At 38.0% G+C, this 18,831-nt stretch overlaps 1 protein-coding gene across 3 annotated transcripts in view; it reads right to left on the bottom strand.

The window, feature by feature from the left end:
• Positions 1-18,831, bottom strand: part of dmc1 (DNA meiotic recombinase 1) — a 46,410-nt gene that overhangs the window by 21,300 nt on the left and 6,279 nt on the right. For all 3 annotated transcript variants that reach the window (XM_069907983.1, XM_069907982.1, XM_069907981.1), the window contains exons 4-9: positions 17,891-18,037; positions 13,119-13,201; positions 6,786-6,838; positions 5,391-5,432; positions 3,605-3,677; positions 906-997 (exon numbers count right to left, since the gene is read on the bottom strand). In XM_069907983.1, coding sequence (XP_069764084.1) covers positions 906-997; positions 3,605-3,677; positions 5,391-5,432; positions 6,786-6,838; positions 13,119-13,201; positions 17,891-18,037 — 490 coding nt within the window. The remainder of the gene's footprint in view (positions 1-905; positions 998-3,604; positions 3,678-5,390; positions 5,433-6,785; positions 6,839-13,118; positions 13,202-17,890; positions 18,038-18,831) is intronic.

Here is an 18,831-nt window from a genome sequence, read left to right as displayed (position 1 = left end):
TACAAAAGATTATCAGTTACAGATCCATAATCTCTTGCAACCATTTCTACAAGAATCCAGGGGATTTGCCAGATAATTAGTTTCTTTAATTGCCTTGATACTTTCATTGTTGTTAAATTAGTGACCCTAAATACTTACTGGCCTTTCACTTTAAATATTCCCTTACATCTGTTTCATTCAATGGAGTTTTAAGAGTGAAGATAAACAAAATATTTATTTGATGGCTCTATCATTTCTGTATTCCGCAGAACAATTTTATGTATTCCCCTCTGTTCCGCATGAACTTGAGTATTTTAAACTATTCCCTTTTACAAAGCTGCAGAAGCTCAAGATCTTTTTATATTTCTTGCTAATGCAATCTCATTACCTAGTTTAATCTCTTATAATTACCACTCCCCATATCTCTCCCAATCCTCTGATTTCACTACTTCTTTTGTTAACAAAAAAAGTAGCTCCCGTTACTCTAACTTAACCTTAATATTGATAACAGCAGATGGATGGATCCCCTCCAAAACTGATTTTTTTAATTTCTCAAGAGGTTGTAGATTTGTATAGTAATTAGAGGGGAACTGAATTCCCCAAAGAATGATGAAGGTTGAAAATCAATAGGCCGTGATGGCAGAAGTTTCACATTTTAAAAAGTGCGTGAATGGGCAGTGAAATTAGTCTAAAAGAGTCCTTCATTATCTGGCTTGGGTACGATGAACTTCACGAGTGACCTGTGCTAGACATTTCTACGATTCTATAAACATTGATTGATTATGGAACTACATGTAGAGATAAATCAGAGAGACAGACTCACGATTTCAAACAAAAGCAATGTCATACATCATCTTAATCAGAATCGCTGTTCAAATACATTCCACATTTCTCATTGCTTCAGCAATACATAAATATTTTCTTACTAGTATAGGCACGTGCATACAGCACATTGTCCAGCACTGCATCAGAATCCACGTTAAATCGTTCAGCAATTCCTCGTAGTCGGTCTGGGCGGCTTCATCAGGATAAGGATTTTTGGGTTTATGTAACTGGATATTTAGATGACACTATCTAGATTCTACCAGGATCAATCATTAATTGTAATGTATAAACATAAATATTGATTCTGCGCAGAATAAAACAAACATTTCAATATACAACCATCATGATGAATATTTCAGATTCCAATTAATCAAAAAAGGTAGAGAATTATATTTACATTAACCTAGGCCCTAGGCTTTCCACAGGTGAAACCCTGAACAGAATTGAAGTGTGCTTGTAACTGCCAATTAACAGGTAGTCAATCTAATATAATGATGGATGATACATGGCAATCATCAGGAGGTTGTTTTGACCATGTTTATCATGAAACATTAATTCAGTGCTGAACTTAACCAAGACTATTACCACTGTATGGCCATCTACAATTAATCAATCCTGAAAGTGCAAAACAGGAGTTTGGGAGATTGAAAGGTATGATTTGGTTTTTATCAGAATGTTGCTTAATCTATTTGTTCCCATTGCTCTCCAATTTTAGCATAATTTCTCAGTGAAGAGGACTTTGCACAGTTTTCTTGGCTATGCTATCCTAGATCAATATTTTGCCTAATGGTATTGTTCTTATTCTTGAGCTCGATGCAACTTGTCAGGAAGGCGCAACACAACTTCACTTCCTGAGAATACTGAGGTGGGCAAGGCTACTGGCCACCATTATGTCAACCTTCTATAGGAGCTCTATTTTTTTTTTGAAGACTTTATTTAAAATTTTATAACATGAATACAATAGAGAATTACATTTAAAGAAAAATAAAAAAAATTAAAATGGTATGATTACAATATTACATCAGAAAACTACACAAAATAACCCCCCCCCTGTTAATTGTAACACAATAGTAATCTAACTTAAAATTAGTCCAACCCTCCCCCCCCCAAAATAAAGAGTGAAGAGTTAATAAAATTAACAATATTATATATGGAAAAAAAAATACCCACTTACAAAAAAAGAGATAAAACTTAACCTAAAAAAAATTCTAACAATTTTTTTTTTATCAATACTAAAATATCACGCTTAAACATATATTTAAATCAAACTTAAATGCATATAATTAGCAAACGGAGTCCACTTTAACTTATAAAAAGACATCTTATCCTGAATTGAAAAAGATATTCTTTCCATAGTCAAACAAAATTTCATCTCCAAATACCACTTATCTAAAGTTAGTATATTTCTATCTTTCCAAGTAAGTGCTATACATTTCTTAGCCACGACTAAAGCTAAATAGATAAAGGAAATCTGATAATCCTCTAAACCTAAATCAATTAATGATTGCATGTTCCCTAATAAAAATATATCGGGATCTAATGCAAGATGGATATTATATAAACTGTTAAAAATAGATTGAATACCTTTCCAAAACTGTTGCAATCGATCACAAAGCCAAACAGTATGCAAAAAAGTATTGGCCGTCTGATCACATCGAAAACAAGAATCCAACTTATTAAGACCAAATTTTTTTAATTTCTCCGGCGTTAAATATAGCTGATGAATAAAATTATAATTAATCATATATAGGAGCTCTATTGAGAGCATCCTGGCCGGCTGCATCAGTGTGGTACGGTGGCTGCAGAGAAATGGATCAGAGATCAATCCACAGGACCATAAGAGCGGCAGAGAACATCACTGGAGTCTCCCTCCCCCATTCCCCCCACCAATCATCGTAATCTACCAGGACTGTTGTCTGACGAGGGGGCGCAAAATCATCGAGGACTCCCTTCCACCCCGCACACAGCATCTTTCAGCTGCTCCCATTGGGGAAGAGATCCAGGAGGATCAGAGCCAGCACCACCAGGCTGAGGAACAGCTTCTTCCCACGAGCAGTGAGAATGGTGAACGACCAAAGGAACTGCTCACACTGACCATGCGAAACATTCATTTGTTCAAAGCAAAATTTATTGATTTAATTTATAAATCTAATTTATAGATCTAATACTTGTCCTTCATATGTATTATTTGTCTATAAATGTGTTAGGCCTGGTTGCGTGCCTGCATGTTTTGCCAGATTGTACTTGTACCATCAGATGTGTAGCTAGGAATTATTTGCATTGCAAACACAACAGGACAAGGGAGAGAACTAGATGAGGAACAAGAAGTAATAGTGACAGAAGTTGGACACGTGGAAGATAAGCCCGATGTGTGAAACCCATTAATTAATGGCTTTCAATGAGTAAAGCAGAAAAAACCTTTAATCCAGTCCTTTGAGAATCAAAGGTCTTTACACAAGTTGAAACACACACAGATGGCCCAACACAACCTAATATTGTCACACACCAAGTGAGCAAGATGCATAATTTTAAAATTATGCAAATAGATATAGTTCAAGGCAATTAAAAAAAATCCTATTATTGAGTTTCTGTATGAAATAAGCAATGACTGCAATCTCCAAATGCAAATTGAAATTTCAGCCAGTACAATGTATTTCTCTTGTTATCCTTGCAAAAAAAATCATAGGCAGGACTCGGGTACAGGGAAGAACGAAGTATGGAATTATTTATAATGTGTATATGTTATCTGCAATAACAAAAGCAACTGTGGAATGGTAAAACCTGGTAAAACAAAGGATACAAGGTATTCTCCGTATCAATGAAAATCACCTTTCCTCCACTGTATCCACTGGGTCCAGGCAGCTGAGCAGTTACTGCAATGAAAGAAAATTAAGATTATTTTTCAGGGATAATAAATTATAACCTAGAACAGTACAGGCCCGTTAGCCCACAGTATTCTACCAACCTATATAAATATACTCCATGATAAATCTAACCTTTCACCCCCCCACCCCACAGTCCACTAGTGTGTGTGTGTGTGTGTGGGGGGGGGGGTGTACCTACATCTGACACTCCCCTAAATTTTCCTCCATTCTCTTTAAACTGATGTTCTCTGGTATGAGCCACTGCCACCCTGCAGAACAAGGTGGCTCTACTCATACCCCTCAAAATCTTATACACTTCCACTGTCACCTCTCATCCTCTGTTTTTCCAGAGGAAAGCCCTAGCTCACTCCACCTTCTAATCCAAGTGGCATTTTGGTAAATCTCTTCTGCATCCTTTCTAAACCTTCCACATCCTTCCTGTAACAAGGAAACTGAAACGGAACACAATACTCGGTGTGGTCTGACCAATTTTATAGAACTGCAATCTCACCTCACTCTTGAACTCAATCCTCCGACTAAGGCCAGCACACATTCTTATCCAACTTGTGCATCTACTTTGAGGGATCTATGGACTTGGACCCAAGATCCCTTTGCTTCTCCTCAATGCTGAGAATTTTGCCATTAATCTTGTACTTCACCTTCTGGTTTAATCTTCCAGTGTATCATTTCACACTCCATCTGTCTTAAGATGGAATAATGCCAGAATTAAGCCTTTTGGCCCATCAAGTCACCCCGCTATTTCATCTTGGCCGATTTAATATTCTTTCTCTTGCCTTCTCCCTGTAACTCTTGGATTCTCTTCGTAATTGAGAACCCATCTGCCTCTGTCTTAAAAAATATCCAATGATGATCATGGCAAATGAATTCCATTGATTCACCACCCTCTGGGAAAGAAATTCCTCCTCATCTAAAGGAATGTTTTTGTTTTCTGAGGCTGTTCCCTCTGGTCCCAGACTCTCCCATCATACAAAACATCCTCTCCACATCCACTTTATCCAGGCCTTTCAGTATTCAATAGGTTTCAATGAGATCCCCCTTCATCTTTCAAAACTCCAGTGAGTACAGTCCCAGAACCATCAAACGCTCCTCATACAATATCCCTTTCATTTACACAGTTCCATGGTTCATTCTTGAAAATCTCCTCTGGACCCTCTCCGATGCCCTCTCCATCCAACTCTGCAACTTGTCTATATTTCTGTTGTAGCCTATGGCAACCCTCTACACTATAGACAACACCTCCAAACTTTGATACAGTGCTGTACTTTCATTAGCCTGTATTATTTCAGCATTCTTTATTCCAGGTGCACCCAGCTAAAAGACCTGATGTATTTTGAATAAAGCTGAACAATTACATTTTTAATTTTGAAATTTGAAATTAATTCTTTACTCCATAAATGATTCTTTGCAGTATAAATAATACAAATCTCTCCCCAGAATAGTTTACAATGCTCAATTCTCTCAACAACTTGTTTACTGATTATTCCTATTATCACTGGAGAATCTGACTTCAATGACTGCACGTTAAATCTTGTCACTCTTTGTTACTCAGTCTTACTTTATTGGTCTTTTAAGTATAATTTGCAGAGTTAAGTCTGAATCATGGAAAAGGCACAGATGCTCTAATTCCAGATTTTGTATTTGTTGTAACATCTTTTAATGTGCTGGCACTAGGCTATTAGGGATTTTAGTACAGGAACTTACCACAGAAAGTGTGTGACAGCTGTGTCTTTCCAGTTCTAAATTCTGCAAATAAATCCAGAAATTAACTACTTGAAATTGATTTAATATCCTAAAGATAGAGAATGTAAGTGGTTGAAACTTATCAAGTTATTTCTGAAGTTTAATTTCGTAGACAAAAAAGCATAATAAGATCCCAGAGTCAGAAATATGCTAAATGGATGTTTTAACACTGGTCAGGCTGGATCAAAACATCAAAACTGCTATCATCTGCTTCAAATAGTGGTATTGCTATGTTATTGCTAGCTCAGTGATACAACTGGTGGAGCTGCTGTCTCACGGCTCCAATAACCTTGTTCATTCTGGACCCCTGGCAATGTGTGGGTTTTGCATTCTCCTTGCGACCAACCAGGATTCCTCTGGGTTCTCTGTTCATGCCACTGACCTGTGACTGCATGGCCAGATCCAGCTCCAACAAGTTTGCAGATGATACAACAGTAGTGGCCTCATCAACAACAACGAGTCACACTACAGAAGAGGTGGAAAATCTCATGAAATGGGGGTGTGAGAGTATCAACCTGTGTCTCAACACTGACAAGATGAAGGAGATGATCATGGACTAGGAATGACCACCCTCCACTACACATCAACAACTCTGCAGTGGAGAGAGTGGAGACACCAAATTCCTTGGAGTTCACTTAACTAGTGACCTATCGAGGACATCCAACATCTCTTCACTTGTCAGGAAGGAGCAACACAACGTTGGAGATGTCAGAAATTGCAGGGAATAATATGATGCATGCAGAGGCTATTTGGACAGTAGGTGAGGATGTGGAACCCTATTCCTGTCTTGTTGGGGAAGGGGAATTGTAGCATGGGCGGGCAGACATGTGGGAAATGGAGGATATACAGTGGTTTTTGTTTACCACCTTTGATACTGTTCCTTGTTATAATAAAGTCAAAAATGTTTAAGTGCTGATTGTTACTTTAGATAGAACAACTCCTATTAAAGGATGAAGCATTCATTGTAAGGGAACCCTCTCTGATCACCTACTGGGTATATGAAGAACTAAAAATGAGCAATGAATGAAACACAAAAACGTTGTTTCTTTTTGCATTTGATTGGTCTGACCTATTGGCCATGCTCCAGATACAAAAAAAACCCAACATACCTGCAACTTCCTCCATTAACCTTTCGCATCCAGCTGATCAGCAATATTCCCTTTGTTCGACCCATCCCATCCCTCCCTCATCTTCTCTGTTACTGAAAACTAGCTTGCATTTCTTTTTCTTTCTGTAACTAAAAATTGAGTTCTCATTCTACAGCTGCTCATTTCCTGCTTTTATTTCAAGTGACAGTACTTTGATCTTCAATCATTAAATAATTTATTGCTTCTTTATTCATATCCATGCACTCACCACCAAATGCCTCTGTAATTGCCATGCTTTCAATTCCTCCACCCAGCAATTTACTGCAAAGGAACAACAAATGTCACTCGGAATCTCATTCATGTTCATGCAACAAATGTAACATCAGCGATGTTAACAAAAGGCAAATGCAGTGCCAGCATTCATTCCAAGAGGGCTAGAATATAAGAGCAGGGATGTGATGTTGAAGCACAAAAGGACCTGGTGAGACCTCACTTGGAGTAGTACGTGCAGTTTTAGGCTCCTCATTTACAAAAGGACGTGCTGACGTTGGAGAGGGTTCAGAGAAGTTTCACAAGAATTATTCTGGGAATGAAAGGGTTTTTGATGACTCTTGGCCGGTACTCATTAGAATTTAGAAGAATTTGGGGGGGATTTTTTGAAACATTTCAAATATTGAAAAGTGTGGTCAAAGTTGATGTAGAAAGGGTGTTTCCCATGGTGGGAGAGTCAAGGACAAGGGGGCACAACTTTAGGATTGAAAGCCGTCCGCTTAGAAAAAGATATGGAGATATTTCTTTAGCCAGAGAGGAGGATAAATCTGTGAAATTTGTTACCATAGGTGGTTGTGGAGGCCAGGTCATTGGGTGTATTTAAGGCATTGATAGATTCTTGATTAGCCAGGGCATCAAAGGTTATGGACAGAAGGCTGAGTAGTGGGGTGAGAGGGAAAATGCAGACTCGATGGGCTGAATGGCCTTTCTATTCCTATATCTTATGGTCTGATGAATGCAACAGATCAGGATGGTTACAAAGACATGCTCAATTTCACTTTTATGCAACAAAATCACAAATTATTTTCTGAACTGTTAAATGAAATCTAAAATATTTTCGATGTTCGTTAAGATTTTATGCCCATTTATGCTTTCAGTGAAAGCCAAGAAACTGCAATTGCTGGAAATACAAAATGAAAACATGAAATTTACAAAAACTCAGAAAAACTCATTGTAGAAAGGAAACAAATAATAGTTCTGGTCAAACAGTTAAATAATATACTTTACAGCCAGTAGTTATAGCAGTCCACCACCTACGAGTAAATAAAACACGAGTTTCCAGTTGTGCCTTATGTGAATCCATTGCTTTGTTAGCTTTTTAAAATTTAGACATACAGTACTGTAACAGGCCCTTCTGGCCCATGAACCCGTGCCACCCAACTACCCCAATTAACCTTCAACCATAAATACATTTTGAAGGGAGGGAGGAAACTAGAGCACCTGGAGGACATCCACGCAGACACGGGGAGAACACACAAACACCTTACAGACAGCGTGGGATTTGAACCCGGGTCACTGGTGCTAACGTTAACCGTGCTGCAACTAAGAATTGCTTTATCAGCATGAAGCATAATTGAATGTACGTAACATTTACATTCACTAAAAGCTTGGATAGGCTTTGTTAATTCATGATGTTCTTGTAGGAATAAAGAAGCATGGCACAAGTTTGGGAAAGCAGGATATGGAAGTGGTTTGAGGGGATGTAAGAAATACCAATAGCTAAATCTTCAGTTGTACGAGTGATGTACAGGGTCCCTGACAGTGGCCACCAAGAAGTAAAGGGTGTTTGTCAGAAAGATATCAATGTTTTTAGTGTTAAAATTAAATAAACTACATTTGTCTTCATTGTGCTTTAGAAAAGTATTTCTCAACCATTGGTCCACTGAGTTGGTAGTTTGTGGCGAAAACAAATATTATTTACATAATGCAGAGGGACTTGGACAGGCTGGAGGAGTGGGCGGCTAAATGGAAGATGAATTTCAATGTGAACAAATGTGAGGTTATTCATTTTGGGGGAAGTAATAGGAAAGCTGAGTATTATTTAAATGGAGACAAGCTAGGGAGTGGGGAAGTGCAAATGGATCTGGGTGTACTTGTTCACCAGTCACTGAAGGCTAGCATGCAGGTTCAGAAAGCTGTGAAGAAGGCAAATGGAATGTTGGCTTTCATAAAGAGGGGATTGGAGTTTAGGAACAGAGACGCCCTTCAGTTATACAGGGCCCTGGTGAGACCCCACCTGGAGTATTGCGTCCAGTTCTGGTCTCCAAACTTGAGGAAGGAAATACTAGCTATAGAGGGTGTGCAGCGCAGATTTACAAGGTTAGTTCCAGGGATGGCAGGGTTGTCATATGCAGCAAGGCTAGAAAAACTGGACTTGTATCCATTGGAGTTTAGAAGGATGAGGGGGGACATGATTGAGGTATACAAAATCATCAGGGGGATAGACAATGTGAAGTCTGATTACTTGTTCCCAATGATGGGGGAGACGAGGACTAGAGGGCATAGTTTAAGAATACAGGGTAGGCCCTTTAGGACGGAGATGAGAAAGCATTTTTTTACCCAGAGAAGTGTGAATCTGTGGAATGCTCTGCCACAGAGGGTGGTAGAGGCGGATTCGCTGACTATGTTCAAAAGAGAGTTAGATAAGACTTGTGGGTAACGGAGTTAAGGGTTATGGGGATAAGGCTGGAAAGGGGTACTGATGGTAATGATCAGCCATGATCTAAAATGGCGGTGCTGGCCCGACGGGCCAAATGGCCTACTCCAGCTCCTATTGTCTATTGTCTATTGTCATAACAAGTAGGAAGTAAAGCAAGACAACAAATAAACTGTAAACTTTCAAAAGAATTTCCCTCCAGAAATGCTATTGGTTGTCTCTGAGGGGGATTGAGCTCTCCAGCTCATGCCTTCCACCCTACTAGTGATACTTGGGTTTGTTACAGGTGGTTCAAAGTAAAATGAGAAAACAGAACAAAAAAAGATTGAGAAACATTGCTTTAGGGCATCATAAGTACACTCTCTGATAAACAATTTGGAATGGAGTTTTAAAGACCCACAATGCAATGCCGCACACTAGCCCCCCCCCCACACACATCTTAATTTGGCTGTAAGGAGGCTGCTCCCTTTTGCATAGTCCACAGATGTCCAATTTGTATGCCCATTAATAAGTCTGCTCCTTGCTGAGTTGGTGTCATATCTAATCATACAGCACAGAAACAGACCCTTTGGTCCACCACATCTGCATTGGCTGTCAAACACCCATTAGTGTTAATTCTACACAAATCACATTTTGTACTTTCCAACTATTCCAGATTCTACAACTTACCCACACCACTATGGGCATGTTATTGTAGCCACTTGCATGTCTTTTGGATATGGGAGGAAACTGGAACACCTAGGAGAAACCCATATGTGGCCTCCTCTACATTGGGGAGACTGGAACTAGACTGGGAGATAGTTTCTGTCTGCTGCAATACCAAGGACCTCCCAGTGGTCATTTCAATTCCACACCATTCCCACACTGTCATGTCTGTCTATGACCTCATGCACTGCCAAACTGAGGCTTCTCACAATTGAAGGAACAACACTTAATATTTCGCCTGGGTACTCTCCAACCAGATGGTATTAATATTGACTTCAAAAGCCTATACCTGATGTGTGCCTCCCCTTTTCTTTTTTTAAAAATTTTTAAAATAAATTTTAGTCCACCATATTTACAGTATTTAAGGATTTCTGCAAATATCTTATAATGTAAAGGTCACAGAGTAAAAACAAATCTCCACAAAATATTTAAGAGTAAAAATGCTACATCACTGTAACTTCAATATTTTGCTGGACCATTACTCACTGTTTAGTGAGTTCATCTGAAGCATTGAAGAGGACTCCAAATGCTGCACATCTGTACTGGTATTAGACTGGTCATTTTCTAGTGGGTGGTCATCAAAAAATATCAGGGGCGCTAAACCATTTTTCTCTTCGTATTCGTAGCCATTAGTTCTTTTCTCTATCTCCATCCTTGAGGTTTTGCGCCCTCACCGAGAGCTCAATGGCCGTCGTCCATTGCCGTTTCCTGTCAGCTGCCCAGCGACCGCCCGCTCGCACACTGCGATAACGCCGGACCGGCCGGGCTACTCTGCCTCCCCTTTTCTGATCAAATCTTCAATTTCCTCTTTTTTTAAACCAAAGTCACATAATCGTACCATCTTCACAGTCATGCTGACTCGAAACTCTTACATCTTACCTTAAAAAGCCCCCACTTATCCGGTTATTTTTCCCTCTAGCAGTGCCTCTAATCTACTTGAATCAGATCCTACCTTACACTGTAGAAATCAGCCCTCTTCAAATTTGTCCTTAACTCCAGTACCAACCTTATCTTTTTCCACGAGAACCTTGAAAATTACTAAATCCAAAGGGTTCCTTCACATACTTCCACCACTTGGCCACCCTCATTCTCCGTGATAAGGTGAAGATTTAAAAAAAGTTAAATCTTCACATGGCACAGAAAGTAATCCCAAAATAATGCAGTAGTTCTAATTAAGAAGGTCCCACCTAAAATCCCTAATTTCTCTTTGCAGAATCTCATCCCTGTCCTTCCCTAGTGTCAATATGGACTAATGACCACTGTCTGCTCATCTTCTCCTTTCAAAATGTTTTGCATCCATTCAGAGACAACCTTGATCTTGGAACCAGGGAGGCAACCACATGAGGAAATAATAGATAGTAAGCCCTTTATGAGCATTGAGCAACAGTTCCTTTAGTGTATATGTCCAAAGATTCCTAAAGATGGCAGTGCAAGTAGAACAGTACAATGCACAAAAGTGCTAGAGGAACTCAGCAGGTCAAGTAGCATCCATAGAAAGGAGAAGGCAGTTGACATTTCAAGCCTGGGACCTTCATCAGGAATGCCAGCAATTGGACAGAAACTGGAATAAAAATGTGCAAAGGGGGATGGGGAGGAGCACAGGCTTGCAGGTCAGAGGAAGATGCAGGTGGAAGGGGTAAGAAAAGAAAGCAGTGGAGAAGTGATAGAGGGGAGCAGAGAACTGAGAAAGATGCTCTGATAGCAGGAAGGGAATGGGATGGTGAGCTGGAGAAAGCAATATGGGGGGAAACAGAAGGAAAGGACCCAGAGGGATGAGGGAAATGGGGGTGGTGGGGTTACCAAACATTGGAGGTTGATAATAACTCTGTCTGGTTTGAGACTGCCAAGATGGTATACAAGGTGTTGTTTCTCTAATTTATGTGTGGCCTCAACCCAGCAGTATATGTAGTGGTGCATGGAAATGGTGGCTGGCCACTGGGAGTTCCTTACTGTTTCAGTGGACAGAGCAAAGTGATCCCCAATCACGTCCAGTCTTCCCAATGGAGAAGTGGCTGCCCCGGGAGCACTGTCTATACTTTTGGTCGCCAGGTCTGAAGAACATGCAAGCACTGGACAGAGTGCAAAAGGATTCCAGGATGTTGCCTGGGATGAAATCTTTCATTTATTAGTAGATCGGTTGGATTAGTTTACCTTGGAGCAGAGGCAGAAGGGAAACCTGATACATAAAATTGAGGTATAAGGGTAGAAAGCAGGAAAATTCTCCCCAAAGATGTCTGTAACAAGAAGGCACAGAGTAAAGAGGTTCAGAGGAGATGTGAGGGTGAATAGAATCTGAAATGCTCTGATGAAGGGGTGGTGGAGGCAGACACACTCACATCAAGTACAGTAAAATCCCTGCTATCTGAAATTCAAGCATCCGACAACCCCAAACCACTGGCAAAAAAATGCAAATAAAAGTTTAAAATTGTAAACATTCTCCAAAACAACACCCAACCTCTTGGTGAGGATGGGAGGAAACATTCAGCCAGCGGAGTGCCCAGTCATGCCCCGCCTGCAGCAGCTGGTTGAATAAAGTTGTGTTTGAATAAATTGGCGGCACCCAGGATGAAGAGCCGGCCTATGTCACTCTCCTCTGTGGCGACTCTCCCAAAGTGTCTCACTATCTCTGCCTAGTAAGAGTCTTTATCTTTATTAGTATTAAGTATATAGGGTTTTATCTGTAAATGTGGGGGTGAGGGGTGGGGGTGGGGGGAATGTAAATATGATGGTGTAGCGGTTAATGCAAAGCTGTTACAGTGACTGTAAATATCTAATTTAAATTTTGTAAGTTACAAGAATTTCCTGATTAAAGTGAACTTTACATGATTAAGGGCTACAATACTGATTTTTTTTCCCCAAATTACTTTATATTATGCACTACTTTTTGTCTTTTAAAATGTTTATTCTTAAAGCAGGTGTATTGGTTAGGTATTGTAAAAATGTGTCTGTCAGCAGGAAAATTCACACATCCAGCATCTGCTGGATACCAGCAATTGTACTGTATCTGCACAAGCACTTGAATTAGGTCAAGTGGTGGTAAGAAGGATGATCATGGATAGTCAGGAATGGACACAGCAGGCCAAAGGGCCTGGTTCTGTTCTGTATGAATCCAAAGGTAACAATGTGTCAAATATTCTTGTGGCCGAAATTCTACATTTCAGTGTTTCCATAAATAAATATTACTCTCACTCCAATTCTTGACTGCCTGTGGTGATGTGAAACACTGTCTTCCTCTTCTCGCTATACTCAAATGCAGTGAGAAACCCTGGCTCCTGTAACACATAAACAACAAGCTTTGTTTGCAAAGAAATCGCTTGAGACTTTCAGAAATATCAGTCTGCGTCTGTAATAATGAGAAAAGATCATGTTGTTAGCAGGAAAAAAACAAACATGCTACTTAAAAGGCAGGAACTTAGAAAATTTATTGAACGGCAAATTAAAATGTACTTTGAAATAAATACGGAATCAGTGAAAGACAAATTTATATTATGGGATGCAATGAAAGCCTTCATTAGAGGGCAGATAATAAGTTATGTAACTAAGATGAAAAAGGACTACAGTCAGGAAATAGAACAGTTGGAAAGGGAGATAGTAAGTACAGAAAAAGAACTAGCAACAAGGGATGATATAACAAAAAGAAGAGAATTGGCGGACAAAAACAAAATACGAAACATTACAAATGTATAAGGTAGAGAAGAACATAATGAAAATAAAGCATAAGTATTATGAACTAGGAGAAAAAACACACAAAATATTAGCCTGGCAACTCAAAACAGAACAAGCTAAAAGAATGGTATTGACATCATGGTAAAAGGACAAACAAATTACATATAATCCAATGGAGATTAATGAGAACTTTAAGGAATTTTATGAACAATTATACCAAACTGATTATTAGGGGAAAGATGATAAAATAGAAGAGTTTTTAGCTAAAATTGAACTGCCGAAATTGCAAGAAGAGGAGCAAAACAAGCTGATAAAACCATTTGAAATAGAGGAAGTATAGGATATATTAAAAAAGCTGCCAAACAATAAAACGCCTGGATAGGATGGATTCCCAATAGAATTCTATAAAACATTTAAAGAGTTATTAATTCCTCCTCTCCTGGAAGTAATGAACCAGATAAAAGAAACGCAAAACTTGCCAGATTCATGTTAGACAGCTATAATTACAGTAATACCAAAGACGGGGAAGGATCCATTAACACCAGCATCATATAGACCAATATCTCTATTTAATTCAGATTATAAGATAATAGCAAAATTATTAGCAAACAGATTGGCCAACTTTGTACCAAAAATAGTAAAACAAGATCAAACTGGATTTATTAAGAAAAGACGAACAGTGGATAATGTCTGTAAATTTATTAATTTAATTCATGCAGTTCAAGGAAATAAGATGCCAACAGTGGCTGTTGCTTTAGATGCAGAAAAAGCCTTTGACAGGGTAGAATGGACTTATTTATTCAAAGTATTACAGAGGTTAAATCTACCAGAAAAATATATTAATTGGATTAAAGCATTATATAATGGACCATTGGCGAAAGTGACAGTAAATGGATATGTAACGAACCAATTTAAATTAAGTAGGTCAACTAGCCAGGGATGTCCACTATCTCCCTCACTGTTTGCTTTAGCAATAGAACCATTGGCAGAACTGATAAGAACAGAAAATAAAGTAAAAGGGTTAAAAAGAAAGGAGAAGGAGTATAAAATCAGTTTATTTGCAGATGACATCATAGTATACTTAACAGAACCAGAAATATCAATAAAAGAACTACATAAGAAATTGAAGGAATATGGAGAAATATCAGGGTACAAGATCAACGCAAATAAAAGTGAAGTGATGCCAATGAGTAATGCGGATTATACAGAATTTAAAAAAGAATCACCATTTAAATGGCAAACACAAGCAATCCGATGATAAGGTGTTAGATTAGATAATAATTTAAGCCACCTGTACAAATTAAATTATCAGCCATTAATAAAGAAATTGCAGGAAGACTTAGAACATTGGAAAGAATTACCACTAATGTTGATAGGGAGGGTAAATTGCATTAAAATAAATGTCTTCCTAAGGATACAATACTTATTTCAATCATTACCAATTCCCTTAACAGAGAAATTCTTTAATGAACTAAAGAGAATAATAAGGAAATTTTTTTTAATTTTTTAAAATTTTTAAATTTTTCACACCATAAATCACATTAGCCATGATATACACTTTTTCTTTTTCACACATAATAATAAGGAAATTTTTATGGAAAGGGGGAAACCGAAGATAGCGTTAGATAAATTAACAGAGAGGTACAACCAAGGTTGTTTGCAGTTACCAAACTTTAAAAATTATTATAGAGCAGCACAATTAAGGTATTTATCAGATTTTTATCAGACCAGGGAAAAATCAGATTGGACTAAGATAGAGCTAGATAAAATAGGGGAAACGGTACCGGAACATATACTTTATAAATGGGAATGAAAAGCTGGTGCAATATAAAAGCTCACCAGTACTGCATCATTTACTCAATATATGGAAGAAGATTCAGTTAGAAAGGAAAAAAAAACAAATTACCAACTACCTTAATTATTATTGACGCAAAATCAGCTAATCGCTTTTACATTAGATAACCTTTCCTTCAGAAAATGGGAGTAAAAAGGAATTAAAAGAATAGAAAATTGTTTTTTGGGAAATAATTTATTAAAATTTCAACAAATGAAGTACAAATATGGAATAACTCATGGTACACTGTTTGCATACCATCAACTGAAAGTCTACTTAAAGGATAAAATGGAAAACAGATTGAGATTACCAGAAGGAAGCAGCTTTGAATATGTGATTACAGAAACAATGATAATAAAAAGATTTATAACGAATATGTACATCAAGCTGGAAGAGAAGGAAAATGATGAAATAAGCTATAAACCCAAACAAAAGTGGGAAAAGGATTTAAACATAAAGATAAAAAATGAAACATGGGAAAAGTTATGCTCTGAAACTATGAAGAATATGATAAACACAAGGTTTCGTATGATACAGTATAATTGGTTACACATGTTATATATCACACTCCAAAAGTTAAAAAAAAATGGGATCCAACATTATCAGACAGATGTTTTCGCTGTAAGAAGGAAACGGGAACAACAGTACATGCAATTTGGGCATGTGAGAAAGTGAAAAAGTTTTGGGAAGATCTAAATCAGGTATTAAATAAAATCACAAAAAGCAACATACCAAAAAATCCAGAGATCTTTCTTCTAAGTAATATAAGAAGTAAAGAATTAGGCCTCAAACTGGATGAAGCGCAAAAAAGATTTATTATGATAGCCTTAGCTGTAGCAAAAAAATGTATAATGTCAACTTGGAAATCAGAAGAGAGCCTGAGAATACAAACAATGGTACATGGAAATTAATAAATGTATTCCATTGGAAAAAATAACATATAATTAAAAAAATGAAGTCACATTAGTTGAACAAATTTGGGAACCGTACATGGAACGTAACAGAGAGGGCTTGCCTCGGACCTCCACCCCCTAAAATGATAAGAAGACGAAGTGAACTGACCCAGTGTGTAAAAGTAGATGACACGTTTTTCTTGTTTATTTCCATTGTGCGACGACATTGTTTAATGGGTTTATTGTATCGTATATGTTGAACGTTCAGTGGGTTTGGAGGGAGGGGGGAGAAAATGCCACTGTGTATATTGAAGAGAGAAATGTTTGCTTGCATTTTGATTGATATGGTTCACAGTGTGAAAAAGTAAAAAAAGAACATTGATGCACAAGTATGCAAGCTGCAGAATTAGCTGCTTCCTTTTAATGACCTTCTCTTCTCTCCTTTTGGTCAGTGTTTACTTTGATCAGCATTTCCTCAGAGAGTAAGATGACTGATGCCTGCATCAGGGCTGGGCAGTCGAATGGCAAGTGAAGGAGCACATTGCTGAATCTAACCCCTTTAATGAAGTAAAGCACGAGAATCCGCAGCCCCCGTGAGTGAAGTAAAAACACAATGCTGGAGAAACTCAGCACAAATATCGCCAAAGATAGATACCTTGTAGGGCTCAAGTCCAAAACATTGGTTATTTATCTTTATCTTTGTTACATAAAGTACACTGTTTGATCTGTTGGTTTCTCCAGGATTGTGTTTTAACTCACCACTTCAAAAGGTAAATTAAAGAAATGAGTCATTTAACATGAAAGGTTTTAGGATGGCACAGAAGCTTTAGTCAGTGCTTTAATCAGTGGATTTTCAGGCCAGCAAGGGTTTGATTAAACAGCTGTTTGACATAGTAGATTTTAATCTCTGAGGGCCCCTTATGGTGTGATCAAATGCTCGCTTGCTAGATTCAAGGAGATCTGTAGTAAACTGCAACCATTGATAATACTATGAGATAATATTTAATGCCCTTTCACAGCCTTAACAGTGAAGTCATTTCCCACAAAGTGGTAGAGTTTCAGGATTTTGCCACGGTGATGACAAAGAAAGAGCAATGTGTTTCCTAGTCAGGGTGATGTCAGAGTTGAAAGACCGTGAAAATAGCCTGACAGTTCAGTATCAATTTGCTAACTAGAAGTAATTTTGTACAAAGACTAACACTGAATCCAAACAGAGTACAGGAACACCCATACCAGATACACAAATTACCAAAAAAGTGTCAAAGTTAATAAGAAATAAAAGACAAAGAAATTATGTTAAGGTTGTATCACACTTTGGAGTAATGAAAATATAGAGAACATTTGCAAGAAAGATCGTAAGAGAATCATTAATAAGTTCAATTAAGAAGTTAGAACGTAAAGGTAAAATATTTAGATTCATTTAAGAGGATGAGGGAGAAAGAAATAGGGTGTGCCAAAAGAATTGGATGACAGGAAGCTCAGATGGAGTATAAAGCACTGGTATAAACATCAATTCAACTCATTTTCAGTCTCTTCTATGACATTTATATCAGTAAATATATTCTTACTATGAGTTTGTTGGCTGCGTCCTTGATTTTATCAACCTTAGCCTCAGAAAGACCCTTAATGTTGCAGAGCGCCCTTCGCGTGGTCATCTGAATCCCTTTCACCGTACAGATCCCAACACTTTTCAATTTCTTTATGTCAGCTGCATTCTGTAAGAAAAACACAAGAAGGAACTCAGTTCATGAATGAAGAAAGGAATTGTTTCATTTAAAATACACACACACACACACAAACAGGAATAAGTCCATAAATGTTTCACCCTGATCTGCTTGCATCAAAACAGAACTGAAAGAAAACTCATCAGCCTGAAACGGTTCTTTTCTGTCTGGAGATTATGAGACTGCAGATGTTGGAGGAATTCTCTTTCTCCCTCTGGTGCTATTCGACTGGTGAGTTTCTCCAGCAGATAGTTTTGATCATTTTCTGTCAGTATTAGAACTATCCAATCCTTCCTGTCAATATTGTGATTCAGCTTTTCTTATTCTATTCCTAGAGTCTAGTTTGTGGGCATATTCCACAACCTTGCTAATTAACACCATACTGCAGAAACAAAAGTCTAACTCTAATCATTGGTTTATATATATTTGCCTCCTATGGATGCTGTGGGACCTGCTGTGTTCCTCCAGCAATTTTGTGTATTTGCGACAATCACAGTGTCTGTAGACCTTTTTGTTCCTCTAACTGCTGTTTTAAATACTTGCATTAACCCATGTGGACTCAACCTGTCAGATATTCTCATCTCTTCTGAAAGGTAGCTTCTCTTTCTTTCTTGGACCTGACAAAGACACTTGGATCTATAACATTTTCTTTTTCTACTGAAGGTGCCCTGATGTGCTAAATGTTTCTTGCATTTTCTGTTTTTATCTCAGATTTTCAGCATTTGCATTTTTGATTTTAATTCTAAATTATAACTGATATGTCTGATGATTCCTGACTAGATAGA

Source organism: Narcine bancroftii, chromosome 13 (assembly GCF_036971445.1).
Source record: "Narcine bancroftii isolate sNarBan1 chromosome 13, sNarBan1.hap1, whole genome shotgun sequence".
Classification (NCBI taxonomy): domain Eukaryota; kingdom Metazoa; phylum Chordata; class Chondrichthyes; order Torpediniformes; family Narcinidae; genus Narcine; species Narcine bancroftii.
The sequence above is the reverse complement of the archived record's forward strand: the minus strand, read 5'-3'. Positions and strand labels throughout refer to the sequence as shown.